Here is a 21234-nt window from a genome sequence, read left to right as displayed (position 1 = left end):
GAACACGCCTAGCATATCCCCGACCCGCTCGGGCCCAGGGATCCTGCTGGGGTCCTGGACCTGGTCCTCTGCCCTCCAAAGCCAGAGGCACTCCTGGGCCCCTCCTTTTCCAGCCCTGTGGGCCCTAAACATAGGTCCCGCCCATCACCTAAACCCTGCCCCTGCCTAAGCCCCATGCCCCACAGCCAAGGCCTTTTCTGGCTTTTTTTTTTTCCTCCGCTTTTTTGCTATTGTGGTTGTTTTACATTCTGGTTGTTGTTTCATCTATATATATATTTTTGATAAATTTATTTATTTTATTATTTTTGGCTGCATTGGGTCTTTGTTGCTGCACGTGGGCTTTCTCTAGCTGTGGCGAGCAGGGGCTACTCTTCGTTGCAGTGCGCGTGGTTCTCACTGTAGTGGCTTTTCTTGTTGTGGAGCAGGGGCTCTAGGCACACTGGCTTCAGTAGTTGTGGTGCATGGGCTCAGCAGTTGTGCCTCGTAGGCTTTAGAGCACAGGCTCAGTAGTTGTGGCACATGGGCTTAGTTGCTCCGTGGCATGTGGGATCTTCCCGGGCCAGGGCTTGAACCTGTGTCCCCTGCACTGGCGGGTAGATTCCTAACCACTGCACCACCAGGGAACACCCTCATCTATATTTTAATTTTTTTCTAACATATCTGTTAGTTTTCTAATTTATTTTATTTTTTACTCTTTCTTACTGTTCTGCTCCTTTTTTTGTGCCATCCTGCACGGCTTGTGGGATCTAGGTTCACAAGCCAGGGGTCAGGCCTGAGCTCCTGCGGTGGGAGCGCTGAGTCTGAACCACTCAACTAACAGAGAACCTCAGACCCCAGGGAATATTCAACAGAGTGAGGTATCCTGGAGGTCCTCATCTTGGCACCAAGACCCAGCTCTACCCAACAGCCTACAAACTCCAGTGCTGGAAGCCTCAGGCCAAACAACCAGTAAGACAGGAACACAATCCCACCCGTCCAAAAAAAAAAAAAAAAGGGATGACAAAATATATGGCACAGATGAAGGAACAAGGTAAAAACCTACAAGACCAAATAAATGAAGAGGAAATAGGCAACCTACCTGAAAAAGAATTCAGAGTAATGATAGAGTAATGATAGTGAAGATGAGATAGAGTAATGATAGTAAAGATGATCCAGAATCTCTGAAATAGAATGGAGGCATGGATCGAGAAAATACAAGAAATGTTTAACAAAGATCTAGAAGAACAAAGATCTAGAAGAACTAAAGAACAAACCATCAGAGATTAACAACAAAATAACTGAAATGAAAAATACACTAGAAGGAATCAATAACAGAATAACTGAGGCAGAAGAACGAATAAGTGAGCTGGCAGACAGAATGGTAGAAATAACTGCTGAGGAGAAGAATAAAGAAAAAAGAATGAAAAGAATTGAAGACAATCTCAGAGACCTCTGGGACAGCACTAAACACACCAACATTTGAATTATAGGGGAGCCAGAAGAAGAAGAGAAAAAGAAAGGGTCTGAGAAAATATTCAAAGAGATTATAGTGGAAAATTTCCCTAACATGGGAAAGGAAATAGTCACCCAAGTCCAGGAAGCACAGAGAGTCCCATACAAGATAAATCCAAGGAGAAACACACCAAGACACATATTAAACAAACAAACAAAGATTAAATTCAAAGAAAAAATATTAAAAGCAGCAAGGGAAAAGCAAAAAATAACATACAAAGGAATCCCCCTAAGGTTACCAGCTGATTTTTCTGCAGGCCAGAAGGGAGTGGCAGGATATTCTTAAAGTGATGAAAGAGAAAAACGTACAACCAAGATTACTCTACCCAGCAAGGATCTCATTCAGATTTAATGGAGAAATCAAAAGCTTTACAGAGAAGCAAAAGCTAAGTGAATTCAGCACCACGAACCCAGCTTTACAAATGCTAAAGGAACTTCTCTAGGCAGGAAACACAAGAGAAGAAAAAGACCCACAAAAATAACCCCAAAACAATTAAGAAAGTGGTAATAGGAACATACATTCAATAATAACCTTGAATGTAAATGGACTAAATGCTCCAACCAAAAGACACAGACTGGCTGAATGGATACAAAAACAAGACCCATATATATGCTGTCTACAAGAGACCCGCTTCAGACCTAGGGACACATACAGACTGAAAGTGAAGGGTTGGAAAAAGATATTCTATGCAAATGGAAATCAAAGGAAAGCAGGAGGAGTGATACTTGTATCAGATAAAATAGACTTTAAAATAAAGACTGTTACAAGAGATAAGGAAGGACAATACATAATGATCGAGGGATCAATCCAAGAAGAAGATATAACAATTATAAATATTTATGCACCCAACACAGGAGCACCTACCTCAATACATGAGGCAAACGCTAACAACCATAAAAGGGGAAATTCACAGTAACACAATAAGAGAGGGGGAATTCAACACCCCACTTACACCAATGGACAGATCATCCAGACAGAAAATAAATAAGGAAACACAAGCTTTAAATGACACAATAGACCAGATAGATTTAATTGATATTTATAGGGCATTCCACCTGAAAGTGGCAGAATACACTTTCTTCTCAAGTGCACACGGAACATTCTCCAGGACAGACCACATCTTGGGCCACAAATCAAGCCTTGGAAAATTTAAGAAAACTGAAATCGTACCAAGCATCTTTTCTGACCACAATACTATGGATTAGAAATTAGTTACAGGAAAAATTAGTTACAGGAAAAAAACTCCACAAATACATGGAGGCTAAACAGTGCACTACTGAATAACCAAGAGATCACTGAAGAAATCAAAGAGGAAATAAAAAAAATACATAGAAACAAATGACAATGAAAACACAACGACCCAAAACCTACGGGACTCAACAAAAGCAGTTCTAAGAAGGAAGTTTACAGCAATTCAATCTCACCTCAAGAAACAAGAAAAATCTCAAATAAACAATCTAAACTTACACCTAAAGCAACTAGAGAAAAAAGAACAAAGAAAACCCAAAGTCAGTAGAAGGAAAGAAATCATAAAGGTCAGAGCAGAAATAAATGAAACAGAAACAAAGAGAACAACAGCAAAGATCAATAAAACTAAAAGTTGGTTCTTCGAGAAGATCAACAAAATTGATAAACCTTTAGCCAGACTCAGCAAGAAAAAAAGGGAGAGGACGCAAATCAATAAAATTATAAATGAAAAAGGAGAAATCACAGACAATGCAGAAATACAAAGGATTATAAGAGACTACTACAAACAACTATATGCCAATAAAAATGGACAACCTTGAAGAAATGGACAAATTCTTGAAAAGGTACAATTTTCTAACACTGAACCAGGAAGAATTAGAAAATATAAACAGACCAATCACAAGTAATGAAATTGAAACTGTTATTAAATCTTCCAACAAACAAAGCCCAGGACCAGATGGCTTCACAGGTGAATTCTATCAAACATTTAGAGAAGAGCTAACACCCATCCTTCTCAAACTCTTCCAAAAAATTGCAGAGGGAGGAACACTCCCAAACTCGTTCTATGAGGCCACCATCACCCTGATACCAAAACCAGACAAAGATATCCCCGAAAAAGAAAATTACAGACCACTATCACTGATGAACACAGATGCAAAAATCCTCAACAAAATACTAGCAAACAGAATCCAACAACACATTAAAAGAATCATACACCATGATCAAGTGGGGTTTATCCCAGGAATGCAAGGATTTTTCAATATATGCAAATCAATTAATGTGATACACCATATTAACAAATTAAGGAAAAAGAAACATGTGATCATCTCAATAGATGCAGAAAAAGCTTTTGACAAAACTCAACACTGATTTATGTTAAAAACTCTCCAAAAATGGGCATAGAGGTAACCTACCTCAACATAATATAGGCCATGTATGACAAACACACAGCAAACACCATTCTCAATCGTGAAAAACTGAAAGCATTTCCACTAAGCTCAGGAACAAGACAAGGATGTCACTCTCGCCACACTTATTCAACATAGTTTTCGAAGTCCTAGCCAAGGCACTCAGAGAAGAAAAAGAAATAAAAGGAATACCAATTGGAAAAGAAGAAGTAAAACTGTCACTGTTTGCAGATGACATGATACTATACATAGAAAATCCTAAAGATGCCACCAGAAAACTACCAGAACTAATCAATGAATTTGGTAAGGTTGCAGGATACAAAATTAATGCACAGAAATCTCTTGCATTCCTATACACCAACAATGAAAAATCAGAAAGAGAAATTAAGGAAATAATCCAATTTACCATTGCAATAAAAAAATAAAATACCTAGGAACAAACCTACCTAAGGAGGCAAAAGACCTGTACTCAGAAAACTATAAAACACTGATGAGGGGCTTCCCTGGTGGCGCAGTGGTTGAGAGTCTGCCTGCCGATGCAGGGGACACAGGTTCGTGCCCCGGTCCAGAAAGATCCCACATGCTGCGGAGCGGCTGGGCCCGTGAGCCATGGCCGCTGAGCCTGCGCGTCCAGGGCCTGTGCTCCACAACGGGAGAGGCCACAACAGTGAGAGGCCCGTGTACCGCAAAAAAAACACACAAAAAACACTGATGAAAGAAATCAAAGATGACATAAACAGATGAAGAAATATACCATGTTCTTGTATTGGAAGAATCAATATCATGAAAATGACTATACTACCCAAAGCAATCTACATACTCAATGCAATCCCTATCAAATTACCAATGTCATTCTTGAGAATGCCAAATAGCCAAAGCAATCTTGAGAAAGAAAAACGGAGCTGGAGGACTCAGGCTCCCTGACTTCAAACTATACTATGAAGCAGCAATAATCAAGACAGTATGGTACTGTCACAAAAACAGAAATACAGGTCAATGGAACAGGATAGAAAGCCCAGAGAGAAACCCACACACATATGGGCACCTAATTTATGACAAAGGAGACAAGAACATAAAATGGAGAAAAGACAGCCTCTTCCATAAGTGGTGTTGGGAAAACTGGACAGATACATGTAAAAGAATGAAATTAGAACACTACCTAACACCATACACAAAAATAAACTCAAAATGGATTAAAGACCTAAATATAAGACTGGACATTATAAAACTCTTAGAAGAAAACATAGGAAACACTCTGACAAAAACCACAACAAGATCTTTTTTGACCCACCTCTTAGAGTAATGAAAATAAAAACAAAAATAAACAAATGGGACCTAATGAAACTTCAAAGCTTTTGCACAGCAAAGGAAACCATAAACAAGACAAAAAGACAACCCTCAGAATGGGAGAAAATATTTGCAAATGAAGCAACTGACAAAGGATTAATCTCCAAAATATACAAACAGCTCATGGAGCTCAATATCAAAAAAACAAACAACCCAATTAAAAAATGGGCAGAAGACCTAAACGGACTTTTCACCAAAGAAGATATACAGATGCTCAACATCACTAATTATTAGAGAAATTCAAATCAAAACTACAATGAAGTATCACCTCACAGCAGTCAGAATGGCCATCATCAAAAGATCTACAAACAATAAATGCTGGAGAGGGTGTGGAGAAAAGGAAACCCTTTTGCACTGTTGGTGGGAATGTAAATTGATACAGCCACTATGGAGGACAGTATGGAGGTTCCTTAAAAAACTAAAAATAGAACTACCATATGACCCAGCAATCCCACTACTGGGCATACAACCTAAGAGAACCATAATTCAAAAGGACACATGTGCCCCAGTGTTCATTGTAGCACTATTTACAATAGCCAGAACATGGAAACAACCTAAATGTCCAATGACAGATGAATGGATAAAGAAGATATGGTACACATATACAATGGAATACTACTCAGCCATAAAAAAGAACGAAATTGGGTCATTTGTAGAGATGTGAATGGACCTAGAGTCTGTCATACAGAGTGAAGTAAGCCAAAAAAACAAATATCGTATATTAACGCATATATGTGAAAGCTAGAAAAATGGTATACAGATGAACCTATATGCAAGGCAGGAATAGAGATGCAGACACAGAGAATGGACACATGGACACAGGCGGGGAAAGAGAGGGTGGGACGAATTGGGAGATTAGGATTGACATATATACATTACTATGCATAAAGTAGATAGCTAATGGGAACATGCTATAATGCACAGGAAGCTCAGCTTGGTGCTCTGTGACGACCTAGACGTGTGGGATGGTGGGGGGGTGAGGGTGGGTTGGAGGGAGGTCCAAGAGGAAGGGAATATAGGTATACATATAGCTGATTCACTTCATTGTACAGCAGAAACTAGCACAACATTGTAAAGCAATTATACTCCAATTAAAAAAAATTTTTTTTCACAAAAATCCTTTGGAAAAATTGGAGAAAGGACCACAAAACAAAATGAAGCCTGAGATCACTGATTATTTGAACTGTAATATTCCCCATCACCGCAATCACCAGTACTTGATAAAGCCTATCTCACCCTGGACAGTAGTCCACACCTGTAAAGACATATTTACTGATATCAGGAAGCTTGCTTAAATAATGGCATGGAGGTAAAGCAAAGCACAGACCAGCCCCTCTCCTGGGATCAACAAACAGTTGGCCCTCTTTCTTTTTATACTTTCTTCTTCCCCTATTTTGCTTGATTTGAATCTCAAATTTTGCCCATATCTTCAAATTCTATTCCTTGAGTAAGGAGGACTCAGTGATATAGTTAGACAATTATAGCTAGGCAGCAAATTGGTGTCAGAGTTGTCTATCACTGTCCATAGAATGCCAAACTAGACTCCATTCAGAGCTGAATCTGGTCACCACTTGTCCACTATGACCTTGGCTCTTTATGCTGGGCCAAACAATACATACATAACTTTATCCTGGTACAGCACACCAAGGTCCTAACAACAGTGGCAGCTCAGAAGCCTACACACCACTATCTACCAGCCGTCCCTTTTTGCTTCTGATTTGCTTATGTTTGCTTTCATCTCCTAGGCCTCCCAAATCTGACAACCATTAAACTTCCTTTTTAACATTTGGCACCTCATATATGCTCTCAACATCCCTTTAACAATGAGTTAAAACCATTTATGAGGGACACTGTAGCTTTCTTAAACTAGAGTAATGTACAGACTTTTCCCTTTTTAAAGGAAAACAATTCTCGAAATACTCTAAGAATATGTCTATGGATTTTAAGAAACACTGAATTAGGTTTCCTTGTCTGCCTGAAAAAAATAACAGAATCTTAATAAGTAGTTATAGGAGCACCTAAGAGTCTGAAAAAATGTGATTTATTAATATTTGTCAAGTAGAATGCAATTTAGGCATTTGAAGTCAAAACTAATGAAGAATTGTTTTTCCCTTGCTGGTAGTTGTACAGTTTAATCAGTGTGCTTGGAAAGCTACAGGTTTAAGAAGCTAATGCCAAAATTCCAGGTATGCTCCTTTATTCTTCACTCTCTAAATTCCAGCCAGCTTTCAAGGCCAGCTTTAGTCTTAGATCCCAACCAAGTGAGCTATCTTGGTTCTGAACTCCAAAGATACATAATCTATATGCCTTAATTAACATGCAATCATATACAGAGAAAAGCCCAGAAACAAACACTATGATATACAGGCAGAGTATATTGTCCTACAGTAGGCAATAAACAGAGTAGGTAAGTATGGTGTTGACATTAGGAGATTTTAGTAATAGAAAAGGGACTATAGGAACCATAGCTCTAAAATGTCTAAAGGTATTAGTGGTGGCAAAGCAGAATACCAAGCAAAGAGGGAATCTAATAAGGGAGGGACAAAAGAAAGAATGCAGTGGGTCAGTGTGGTAGGAAAGGGAGTGGGAAATAATAGAAAATATCTCATGGAGTCTTCCCACCAATTTACAAAGCTAGTGTTGTTAACATCCTCAAGGTCGCATTGGTAATAAATGGAGGAATCTGATCTAATCTATTACAACCCAGTTTTTACGCATTGGGACTAAAACTTGATTATAAAAGCCATAAGGAATAAGACAAAAGGTAGAGACAAAACTGGACTAGTAGCAGTGGTGATGTGCTGTTGAGCGAATGGCCCAGAGTTCTTCTAATTCCCCTTGACTAGAAATAGGGTTGGTTCCACAGTTACAGGAATAGAAGAGGACACTTGAGCAATAAGGTTGAAGAAAAAAGCAGGGTGCCTAGTAGATATTAATTTATTAACATTTATTGGACCACATGTGGATCTCTCAATGGCTTTGCAAGTACTTTTTTATTGTGGTAAAAAATATATATAAAATTAACAATTTTTAAGTGTACAATTCAGTGGCATTAAGTACATTCACAATGTTGTGTAACTATCTTGACTAAACTATAGGTTCTTTTTTTATACTATTCTCTATTCTTCATTGAGTTTGGCACAGTGTTATGCACATAGAAAGCACTCCATAAATACATGGTTAATTAGCCTAGATACTATCATGACCATGTGATGATAATGAGAGGATGTGGTCAGTCTTGTTACGTTCCCAAATCATATGGTGTCTAAATGGAGTTTCTGTTGAGTGCTTGACAATGTGGTCATGAGAACTCACTCACCCTGGGAACAGTAATCAGGGGTTCCCCTTGAGCTTTTGCCTAATAGCATTCTGTCTCATGTCCTTACACAGACTATTATAAATAGGACATTTGTTTACAGCCATGGCTATACCCAAAGTTTTCCTGCACAAATCTTCCTCAGATTAGGGGCTAGGAGCTGCTTACATAATGTAATCAGAAATACAACTTGTTAAATGGCCACAAACCCTTAATTTCCCTTTCATGTGCCTATTCCATTGGAAGAGAAATGTATTCCTTTTGAATGAGAAGAACTTTGTACATGTTTAGTTTGTTTTTTATATCAACTTTGAGGTATAATTTACATACATTGTAACTTATCCATGTTATCATGTACATATCGATGACTTTTGGCAAATGTAAATATATGTGTAACCATACAGATTTTACAAACTATGTATAGATTTTACAAACTGCATTAGATCGGATTATGAGTTACAATTATTGAATAAATCTTGATTGTAAAAACAATAAATATTTTGGGATTTATATTGTATTATTCCCTTTTATATGCAAATATATTAACACACTATACAGATACCTAATTCAGAAATTTCAAACATTTTGCTGCTTCTGATTTAGAAGCATTTAAAAAAGGAAAATGCTTTTAACAATTTACTGTACTCAATTTTAGGCATTACATTCCAAGAAAAAAAATCCACAAACTAGAGAACAAGCAGAGTAAGTCGCTAGTACTGAAAAGCTGAGAAATCATGTTCTAGAAAGAACACATTAGAGAATCAAGAGTTCTTAAGAGAAGAAAATATGCTGAGGTGTGGTAGGGTTAGGAAGGATAATGTTGATCTCAAAGAAGTGAAAAACTTTTTGGTTTTTTTCCCTCTCCATTATGGTTTATTACAGGATATTGAACATAGTTCCCTGTGCTATACAGGGAACTATATTCAGCAGGACCTTGTTGTTTATCCCTTCTATATATAATAATTTGCATCTGCTAATTCCGAATTCCCAATCCATCCCTCCCTAGCCCCACTTCCGCCTTGGCAACCACAAGTCTGTTCTCTATGTCTGTGAGTCTGTTTCTGTTTTGTAAATAAGTTCATTTGTGTCATATTTTAGATTCCACATATAAGTGATATCACATGGTATCTTTCTCTTTCTGACTTACTTCACTTAGTATGATAATCTCTAGGTTCATTCATGTTGCTGCAAATGGCATTATTTCATTCTTTTTTATGGCTGAGTAGTATAGAGAAAACCGTAATGACTCCATAGAAAAACTACTAGAAATGATAAATGAATTCACCAAGGTAGCAGGATACAAGATTAGCATACAGAAATCTGTTGCATTTCTTTACACTTACAATGAAATATCAGAAAGAGAAAGTAAAAAAACAATCCCTTTTAAAATCACATCAAAAAAAAAAACAAAACTTAGGAATAAACCTGACCAAGGAGGTGAAAGAACTGTAAGCTGAGAACTATAAAACACTGATAAAGGAAACTGAAGATGATGCAAAGAAATGTAAAGATATCCCATGTTCTTCAATTGGAGAAATTCATATTGTTAAAATGGCCATATACCCAAGGCAATCTACAGATTTAATACTATCCTTATCAAATTACCCATGACATTTTTCACAGACCTACAACGAATAATCCTGAAATTTATATGGAATCATAAAAGACCCAGAATTGCCAAAGCAATCCTGAAGAAAAAGAACAAAGCAGGAGGCATAACCTTCCCAGACTTCAGACAATACTACAAAGCTACAGTAATCAAAACAGTGTGGTACTGGCACACACACAAAAAAAGACATATGGATCAATGCAACAGAAAAGAGAGCCCCGAAATAAACCCACACACCTACAGTCAAATCTTCGACAAAGGAGGCAAGAATATACAATGGGAAAAAGACAGTTTCTTCAGCAAGTGGTGCTGGGAAAGCTGGGCAGCTGCATGTAAATCAATGAAGTTAGAACACATCCTCTCACCATACACAAAAATAAACTCAAAATGGCTTAAAGACTTAAATGCAAGACTGACCCCCGAAAACTCCTAGAAGAGAACACAGACAAAATATTCTCTGACATAAATTGTGGCAAAGTTTTCTTTCTAGGTCAGTATCCTAAGGCAATTGAAATAAAAGCAAAAATAAACAAACAAGACCTAATCAAACTTATAAGCTTTTGCACAGCAAAGGAAACCATAAATAAAAATGAAAATACAACCTATGGATTGGGAGAAAATATTTGCAAACAATGCAACAAGGGATTAATTTCCAAAATATAAAACAGCTCATACAACTCAATAACAAAAAAACAAACAATCCAATCCAAAAATGGGCAGATGACCTAAACACATTTCTCCAAAGAAGACATGCAGATGGCCAATAGGCACAAGAAAAGATGCTCAATATCGCTATTAGAGAAATGCAAATCAAAACTACAATGGGGTACCACCTAACACCGGTCAGAATGACCATCATTAAAAGGTCTACAAATATCAAATACTGTAGAGGGTGTAGAAAAGGGAACCCTCCTATACTGCTGGTGGGAATGTAAATTGGTACAGCCACTCTAGAAAACAGCATGGAAGTTCCTCAAAAAACTGAAAACAGCTGCCATATGATCCAGCAATCCCACACCTCTGCATATATCTGAAGAAAACTGTAATGTGAAAAGATACATTCGCCCCAATGTTCATAGCAGCACTATTTACAATAGCCAAGACATGGAAGCAACCTAAATGCCCATCGACATAATATCATGTCATCTGCATACACTGACAATTTTACCTCTTCTCTTCCAATTTGGATATGTTTTATTTCTGTCTTGTCTGATTCCTGTGGCTGGGCCTTCCAATGCTATGTTGATTAGAAGTGGTGAGAGTGGGCATCCTTGTCTTATTCCAGATTTTAGTGGGAAGGCTTTCAGCTTTTCACCGCTGAGTATTATGTTGGCTGTGGTGAAAAACTTTTATATGGTAAAAAGACCAAACTTTTTCAGGATATGGCTCCAGAGGGCAAAAGTACTAGAGGGAAGTTATTAAGGGTAGAGTTTACTTTACATAAGAAAAAACTTCTAAGTGTTAGAGACTCCAGATGGAATGGTTGTGTCCCTGCACTGTTATTGTTCAAAAAGAGGCAAAAGATCATCCATTTGAGAAGTTGGTGCAAGAGTAGAAGGATTAGATTAGTAGGCCTCCTAAGTCCTTTCCAAAAGGACAATTCTGAGATTGTGTGATCTAGGAACTTCTTCTAATTTAAAGCCAGATGTCAGGGAAACCATAACTCAAAGATGTACAACCCCTAAATCATGGTTTGATCAAGAACAATGAACTAAACCCAGACAGAAGCATACGCAGAAACAGACTTGCACCTGTATATACATACGTATACACACACACACACACACACACACCCCTTCCCACAATTCCTGGGAAGGAAAAATAAGAATAACTTATAAAAATAATGACAAAATCTGTTCTATCTTTCCCACCAAATCTACTTTATGTTCCCTAGTCTATGTTAATAGTATCACTGGCTACCCGGTTACACAGAATAAAGCCTTAATGTTTATTTTCTTTGACTCTTCCATCTTCCTCCAATTCCTACTAAGTCTACCCCAGAAATACCTCTCAGCTGTCTTTTATCTTTATACTTGTATTGCCATGCTCTCAGTTAAACTCCTGCAATTGATTCCTAAGGTCCTTCCACCTATAATCTCCTCCTCCCTAGGGCTATTATTCACACTAACAGTGATCTTTCTGAAGCACAGGCTATCACATCACTCTAATCTGCTCAGAAATCTGCTGGCTCCTTGATACGTACAAAGTAAAGTTCAAACTCTTTGGTATGGCCTTCAATGGCATCTCAATCTCCTTGCTTAGTTTGCCCATGGTATCTTATGCTTTGGTTACACTGTAGTTCTTGTCATGCCTGAAAGGCTATACCCTTCTTTACTCCATGTTTTTGTTTAAATGTCTTCAAATGCACCCCCTCATTCCCTCCTGTGGAAATTTTACTCATTTTCCAAGGCTCAAGCAAATGCTACCTATCTTGTGACACTATCCTTAATGCTTCTATGTCACAACCCCTGGCTCCCTCCCTTGGAATTAAACAATTCTCCTTGGAGCCAATACTACTTCTTTTCACACCTTATTTTTGCATTTAACAATAATGCTTGAAATTTCAGTTTTGGGTGAGTCCAAGCTTATGGCCACCCACTGTAAATCCTTAAAGGCAGACAGCAGGCTTCATTTATTTCTATATCCAACTTTGTCAGAACCCCAATACCAAGTACCTTTTGTGTAAAAAGTGCTTAATAAATTTTTTTTTAATTGAACTGGGATTTGACGACAGTTAGACTTCTGTCCATGGCTCAATACCAGTCTTAAAAATTGTAAATTCGGGACTTCCCTGGTGGCACAGTGGTTAAGAATCTGCCAATGCAGGGGACATGGGTTCGACCCCTGGTCCGGGAAGATCCCACAGGCTGCAGAGCAACTAAGCCCATGCACCACAACTACTGAGCCTACGTGCCACAACTGCCGAAGCCCGCGTGCCTAGAGTCCGTGGTCTGCAACAAGAGAAGCCACTGCAATGAGAAACTTGCGCACCGCAATGAAGAGTAGCCCCCGGTCGCTGCAACTAGAGAAAGCCTGTGCGCAGCAACGAAGACCCAACGCAGCCAAAAATAAAAAATTAATTAATTTTTTAAAAAAGAATAAAGAGCCTTAATTTTTAAAAAATTGTAAATTCTATTAAAATTCTGATCAGAAGCCTAGTGATTGATAAAAGTCTCTTATCCTATTAATCTAACATCTCTGAGCCAAAAACAGTTATATACTTACATTCACTAGGAGAGAGAAATCAGTGACCAGTTGGCTAAGTTCAATTAAGTCCTTAAAAAGAAAGAGAAAGAGGAAGTTACTTACTTTCATGCCTCACAGCTACCAAAAGGAAAATCATTTTTAACATACCGCTTCTAAGGTTTCCCATGATTCTGCAGCATTTTGATCTCGAGGAATTTCAGGCAACACATATATCTGAGTCATACTCTGAGGATCAGCTTCATCTTCAGTAGTGTGAAATGTTCCTGGATGAACACAGCCTCATGTTTAGAGTTTATCTGCTTTGTTAGAAAGATGGTAGAATGAATCAATTCCGTAAAACAACTACCATGTGAAATGCTAACTAACAGAATTCAGGCTAAAAGTAAATTGATTATATATCTATGGGCAAGTTAGTTAACAAATATTTTTTCTTTAATTATTCTACAAAGTCATCTAAAAAAATTGCTACAAATACAACTTACCCAATCTGAATAACTAGGGCTAGATGTGGAAGTAGCACAAAGTAGAACTATTCTATTTGGCCAATGTTCTATGAAGAGATACCCAGTAGATATGTTTAACACTTTTCATTGCTAAATCATTAACATTTCTTTGGCTATTTTAGTAATAAACATCAGATTCACAAGATTTTAAAAGTAGGGAAGTGATGTATTTTTAGCAATGAAAATCAGTCATTTTTGGTAACAATAAATTTGTCATCAAACTAACATCTCTTACCATATGTATCTTTTTGTACATATTGCCATCCTTCTCCTCAGAGTAATTTTTCTGGCCCATGCCTCCACTGCTTCTATGTCATTTCTGGATTTTAAAAAGTCATCAACCCATTAAGGCTTTCCTCATTAAACACTGCTATAAAGATGAATTAATTTATACTCCAAACTCCACTTTCAAGTCTTTCTTATTTCCTTCTATTGGTTTTACCAATCCATTCATTAAACTGATATTTATAAAATGCCTACTATATGCCAATCAGTGTGCTAAGGTAAATCACAAAACAGTTCCAAGTCATAGTGGTTAGGGGTATGGGCCTAGTCAGAACGATCTGGGTTAGAATCCTAGTTTGGCTATTTACTAGCTCTTTGACTTGGGAAGGTATTTCACCTCTTTGACTGATTTTCCTCATTTGTAAAATGAGGTGGTATTTATTTTGCACTGTGGCTGGCTTATCTATTAAGAACAAGTGGTTAATAGTTACTATTACTGTCACTGCTACTGCCACTATTGTTAATGGAACTTACTATATAATGTGTGATATAGACATGTTAACAGGCAAGTTCACTATAGTCTGATAAGAACTATGATACGGGTAAGCATGGAATGCTATGTGAGCACCAAAGAAAGGTATTTAACCTAGACTTGTGGAGGAAGAGTGGTCTGAGAAGGTTCTGAAGCTGAAGCCTGAGGATGAACAGAAATTATATAGCTGAACTGGGGCAAGGGTAGAGGGGGAAGGAGAAAGTATTCAGGCTAGGGAGAATAATATTTGCATAAGTTTGGGAACTGAAAGGAGTCAGTATAACTGAAGCATAGACTATAACAAGAGAAAGCAAAGGTTGAGGCTGGAAATCTAAGATGACATCATTTATGGCATTGTAAACTATACTAAAGAGTTTTGTCTTTCTCTTAAGATCAATATGGAACTTTTAAAAGGAGTGGGAGACTATTGGGAAGCTGAGGGTGCCATAATCAGATTTCAGATTTAGAAAGGTAACCACAGCTGTAGTGTGAACAACAGATTAAGGATGGAGTTGAAAGGTGAAAACTTAAAGAGTGAAAAACCAGTTGGGAGGCTTTTCAATGTGTCTGGTGCAAAATGATGATGGCGTGCTCTAGGATAGTGGCAGTGGAAATGGAAAGAAGAGATCTGAAGGTCTACTTCCCTTTGTCTTCCTTACTGCAAGCTCAAAACACCTACCACTTTAATATTTTCTGAGCACCCATTATGTATTGTGTTGAGTACCAGGGATAAAAAAAGTGAATACAAAGTATCTGCTCTCAAGGAACTTATATTCTAGCAGAGAAGACATAGAAAGAGACAATCCTAAAACAATAAGAGAGTGCACTGATATCTAGCTAAATATAGATACATATAGTATTTATGGGAGTTTCAAGCTGGGGGTGGCATCTGACCTAGTTTGGCGTGGTGTGCACCAAACTAAAAAAGGTGATCTTTTCTACTAGCCTAAGAAGATAGGAATATAAATTCTAGGTGGAGAGACCAGCATGAAAAGGGTCCTCAAAAAAAAAACAACAACCAATATAGCGTAATATAAAATCAGCAGTCTGGTCTTGCCAAAGCATAAAGTAAAAGACATACAATATAAAAGTGGTATTTTATAAAACTGCATTACTATTTTACTTTCAAAATTTGAGAATGTTTTACCTCTTGAGGAAAAAAACCCATCTGAATTGTTTAGGAAGGGCACAGTCAGTTGATTAAAAGTTAATATGTAGGCTTATTAGAATTGACAGTGTTCTTTTAATTTTGAATCTTCACTGAAATGAGTACATTTCCCTACCTTAAAGGAAGAGCAAAAACTTCAAATACAAAATATGTTTTACATTACAACATATAGCAAATATCCAACATTTTAAAAGCTCTGATTTTTACAAATGCTTAAAAGAGTTATTTACCCTGTCTTAAGTTATCACATAAAAATACTTCTCAAAGTAATTAATTACTCTAAGATCTTTCTTCTACTTAATATTGCTTTTGTAATAAGAGCTCCCAACTTCTTTAATAGGATGATGAATAATGATAACTGTTATCATTAACAGATCAAATGTAAAGCAGAACTTTATAAACATAACACCACTCAAAAGATTTTTTTTTAGCCATAATCTTCGTTCTGTTAGAGAAGATTCCAATGAAATATGCCAGGACGTATAACAAAATAATTATTATTATCTTGATTACATAAATTCTTGACCTAAAAAATGAAGGGATGGGAAATGTTTGACATTTGAAGCAAACACAAAAGATTTCCCTCAGTGAAAAAATAAAAAATGTTTAAGTCATTTATGTTTCACTTGAAACCAAACTGCGTATGCATCTTAGTTCAAATGGAGTCTTAGAACAAAGAAATCTGTTCTCTTCCATGGAAAATCCTGCTGTAAACTTACAACTCGGAACATCACTAATCAATTCGAGGCGTGACTAACAACTGAGAAAGGAATCTTTTAATTTCTACAACTTCCGTAATTCATTTATTCCAGCTTGTATTAAAAATCACTATATCTCAGTGATCATCCATTGACTTTGAACTTTTACAAGTTGCTACAGACATGATGAGGCAAAACACAGAGATAGATTATAGCTGCAGGAAAGATGGCTAAAGAGTTCTTATCCTGTCCACAGAAGTCAAAATTGCTATTGTTTTACAGGACATAACAATCTCAGTTCCATCCACTTGCAAACAACTGCAAGTGTAAAGGGCACGTGGACTATACGTATCACTCACCAGTGTTTTTCAAATTCTATTTATAAAACATTATTGACTATAAACTCAAATAAACATTAAGATATTTTTAATTCATGTGAAAAATAAGCTTAATAACATGGACATAAGACTCCTCCTTTCTCTCTATGTGTCTAAACATATTCTCTCTCTGCCCCCCCACCTTTCTCCATACATCACGAAGGGCAATGATTCTAGTAAGAATTACAACACATATTTAAGGAATTTCTACTAAATTTTACTACATTAGAAAAAGTTCCATTATAAATCTAAGTTAATTCAAAAGCATTTCCTGAATTCTTTCATGTTCTAACAGCTTTAACATAGTGACATTATTTTACTGATCATCTACATAAACCTACCCATTGAAATAAGATGACTTCTAAGTCATGGCTTAACTAAGCTGCAGAGGAGAATTTTTAAGAATATTAAAACCAATACAAAACACATCTTCTGAATAATATACAAAAGTATCTACATGATTTACAAAACTGTTCAATACAAGTGTATATATATACCTGTGATAATATCTAATATTTCATTAAATTCAATATGCTGGTCTGAAGTTCCCAGCAGTTTTAAGGTTGGATTCTTTCCTTTTGTGAATATTTGTTTAAAATGTAATAAGATTCTGTTTCTATTGCACTGATGAAGTGTGTGTGCTGGATGGGGAGTAAGAAAGAAAGAGAGAAGCACTGGTTTGTTCTGTATGCCTTGATACACCTTTCTAAATACAAAACAAATGTGTAGGCTCATCACTTCTCTTGGTGGGAGGCAGTATGCTAAAAATGAACTAGACACACAGGAGAGAAAGAAGGGAGTTTCTCAGATCAGGCAAGATCGGCAGAGAAGATTTGCTTTAGGAACTCTCAGAATCTGGACAAAAGAAACAGCAAAATCATCACAGCTTCCCCCTAAACTTAATAAGCTTCTTTCATTCTCCAGAGAACATAAAACATTCTATTCTACTTGTTATTTCTATCTGTAAATGAAAAACTATTTTTGTATTTTGATCTCAGTCATGGAAATGTGGCAACATTGCTCCTGAATCTTGATGTTTCCAACCAATTTATTTATAATCAGATTGAATTTTTAAAGGCAAAAGTATTTTAAGGCACTTAATTTCTGTGCAAATCAAACATATATTTTCTGTATAGGCTGTCATTACTATTATGAGTACCTAAAGCAAAAATAAGAAAAAAACAGAGAGCACAGTATAAAAACATGTAGAATGACAGAAAAGAGTCTACAGCTAGAAGAAGACCACACATGGAGCAAACCCAGTTCTTACCCCACTATTAAAGTCTTATGTATTAGTTGCTCTCTTTTCATTATTCTTCTTTCCCACCCTCTCAATTACTTGTTAATAATATTTATGGATTTAACACAACCTAACAGAAACTTCACATTTGGTGAAATACTCAGGCATTGGGTGAGACAGTTAATTTTAACTGCTAATGTTGGCAATGGATTCAAAGTCAAAGCACAATCTGACCAGCAGACAGTTCAGAATTTGAAACTATACACACTGTTTTAGGTATAATTTAGGTATCTGATTTTATAAATAGAATGACTGTTTCAATTAAATCAGCACTAGATGCAGAGAGTTAATTTTGTAGTTTCTCTCAGTGGCAAGTGATTAGTTCTTTAGCTAATTTGGTATTCCATGAATTGAGAAGTTTGAGAACCAACAGAGTTTCTTCTTAATTTCTTCTCCCTTATCCTCTGGCTCTGCCCCAATCTTCTTCACTTCCTCTGTACACATGCTTCCTCAAATTTTGCCAACATTTTTTTTTTAACACCAGTCAGCTCCCTACAGAGAAAATTAATTGCCAGCAAACTGGGTAAACTACCTTTTTCTAATAATCACCCAATTCCTCTGATGACATATAAACCCAAACTTGTTGAGCCCAAACAATCCTACTGGTAGAAACACAAACAATGCAATACTAAAATGCAAATTAAAGCTAGAATACTTAAATAGAACTCAAAAGTTTTGTTTGCTAAGGAATTGCTGGTGACAGCGATTCAAAACTAAATAGCAGGGCTTCCCTGGTGGCGCAGTAGTTGAGAGTCCGACTGCCGATGCAGGGGACGCGGATTCGTGCCCCGGTCCGGGAAGATCCCACATGCCGCGGAGCGGCTAGACCCGTGAGCCATGGCCGCTGAGCCTGCGCGTCCAGAGCCTGTGCTCCACAACGGGAGAGGCCACAACAGTGAGAGGCCCGCGTACCGCAAAAAAACCCCCAAAAAACAAAACAACAACAACAAAAAACCTAAATAGCAGAAGAGACTGATGCCAGTGACTCTTACAAGAAAATCCAACATTATCAGTGTTATTACTGTCATCACAACTGTCACAATGTCTGGTAGATAAGATGACTCCTTAATCTCATGGAACTTATAAGGCCCAGTTTCTCTATACACAAACAAAGTATAGGTTTGCACTACATGGTAAGAACAGCATTCAGCTGCATCATTATGGAGGTGATAATTACACATGAACAAGATGATGTAAACAGTAACTACAAACTATCAAAAAGCATTCTTCCCAAACACTCTTCGACCAAGGTTGAGTGCTAACATTTCCTTCTCCCCAGAACAACACTTTAGGCAGTGTTGCTAGGTAGTGGTTATCGACAGAGTGAAGTGATTAGAGCACATCTGAAATTATAAAATTGTCTCTAAAAAGATGTTTATTCATTCATATTTCAAAAACATATATTAATAATCCACTATGTGCCAAGTACTATGTATTATGTGCTTAGGTACTAAGGAGGCAATAAAAGCAAGATTACCCAGAAACTCTGGATGATGGCCTAAATGTTTCTTCTATTTTAAAAAAAAATTTCCCTGTAAAACTGGATCATTAGCACTGAAAATACAGCGTTAAAAATAATCTGGTTTTGGAGACAGGGAGTGATACAGGAACCTCCTAACTCCTAGGTAAATAAAAAGAGGAAAACGGGTCAGCTGTAACATCTCTCAGATTGTATTCTAATTTGTAATTTATTTATACTGCATCCTTTCCATAAAGTTTTAAGGTGGCTTAGAACATATATAAACTGTAATAAGATGGCATAAATTAAAAAGAGAAACTCTAAAACAAAAATGGAAATACAAGGACAGCAATTATAAAACAAAGCCAGGAAAGTTCAAAATTTGGGCTTTTGCAAATTAAAAAATGTAGATTTAAGTATTCCAGTAAACAATTCAAGTAGAGAAATCTTATTAGTGATGCCATTCAATACCCAGAAGAATAAAAAAGATTAATTGGGGCTTCCCTGGTGGCACAGTGGTTGGGAGTCCACCTGCCGATGCAGGGGACACGGGTTCATGCCCCGGTCCGGGAAGATCCCACATGCCGCGGAGCGGCTGGGCCCGTGAGCCATGGCCGCTGAGCCTGCGCGTCCGGAGCCTGTGCTCTGCAACGGGAGAGGCCACAACAGTGAGAGGCCCGTGTACCGCAAAAAAAAAAAAAAAAAAAAAGATTAATTGCTTTGAAGTACTACTACCTATTAAACAAAGAATTTTTTTCAGGGTTCCTTACACAGACATTATACAATGCAATCAACAATTATCAATTACATCCTTAGAAGAGTTATCATGACAAGTTTCATTGGCCTCTTTCTTAGAGTATCACTTCATAAAAGTTAATGGCATGACCCCCAATGCAGACTTTTCTGGGAGACAGATCTAACATGCCCTCTGAAAACCAGAATGCCTAAGAAAGAAGCATGCCTGCCTAGGCCACCCCCGCACCTGGAGATGAGGGAGGAGTACTCTGCAGACAAGGATGACACTCTCCTTAGGAAATATTTTAAAATTTATTTTTAATATATGCACAAATAGGTACTTGAAGCCTGTAAGTTCCTCACTATACAGCATAGCCTCAATTTTTTTACCCTGTAAAACTTTTAGGATATGCAATTCCAAGCACACTCAGGGTCCAAGAATTCAGCATACTGGACTAGGAGGTGATCCCTGGAGATTTATATATAATCTGCAATATCAATACAAGGACGTAAACTTAATTAACTGCATTACTATACTATGATCAAGAATAAGACTTAGTACATTACCACCAACAGTCATGGATCTGGTCAAAGAAGGCTGTAATAAAGTTTCTTCATCATTATATTGTTTCTTAAGTTCTTCTACAGATTCCAGATGGAGCTGAAGAAATTCTGCTGTTGCTGCTGAGGCTTCTTCTTTAACAGGATCTATCATTCTCTTCAGAAGTCCAAGGTCATCCTTTTGGACTTTCAAACAAAGCTTCTCCATTTCTCGGATATTGGAGCGGAGTTGCTGTAAAAGAAAAAAAAATCTTTAAAGCCACCATCTCTTAATATAAAATATCTTTATTTTCAGAGGTAATTTGTGATAATGGCTTTCAATGGAAATCA

General features: G+C 37.2%; 1 protein-coding gene across 5 annotated transcripts in view; it reads right to left on the bottom strand.

Annotated features, from left to right (window-relative positions):
• Nucleotides 1-21234, bottom strand: part of STX17 (syntaxin 17) — a 95959-nt gene that overhangs the window by 10670 nt on the left and 64055 nt on the right. For all 5 annotated transcript variants that reach the window (XM_089913465.1, XM_022600226.3, XM_022600228.3 and 2 more), the window contains 3 exons: nucleotides 20911-21136; nucleotides 13494-13609; nucleotides 13365-13415 (listed from right to left, as the gene is read on the bottom strand). In XM_089913465.1, the coding sequence (XP_089769591.1) occupies nucleotides 13365-13415; nucleotides 13494-13609; nucleotides 20911-21136 (393 nt within the window). The remainder of the gene's footprint in view (nucleotides 1-13364; nucleotides 13416-13493; nucleotides 13610-20910; nucleotides 21137-21234) is intronic.

This window comes from Delphinapterus leucas, chromosome 6, assembly GCF_059928025.1.
Source record: "Delphinapterus leucas isolate spDelLeu-1000000601 "Yukka" chromosome 6, BTC_Dleu_Yukka2, whole genome shotgun sequence".
In the NCBI taxonomy this organism is placed as follows: domain Eukaryota; kingdom Metazoa; phylum Chordata; class Mammalia; order Artiodactyla; family Monodontidae; genus Delphinapterus; species Delphinapterus leucas.
The sequence above is the reverse complement of the archived record's forward strand: the minus strand, read 5'-3'. Positions and strand labels throughout refer to the sequence as shown.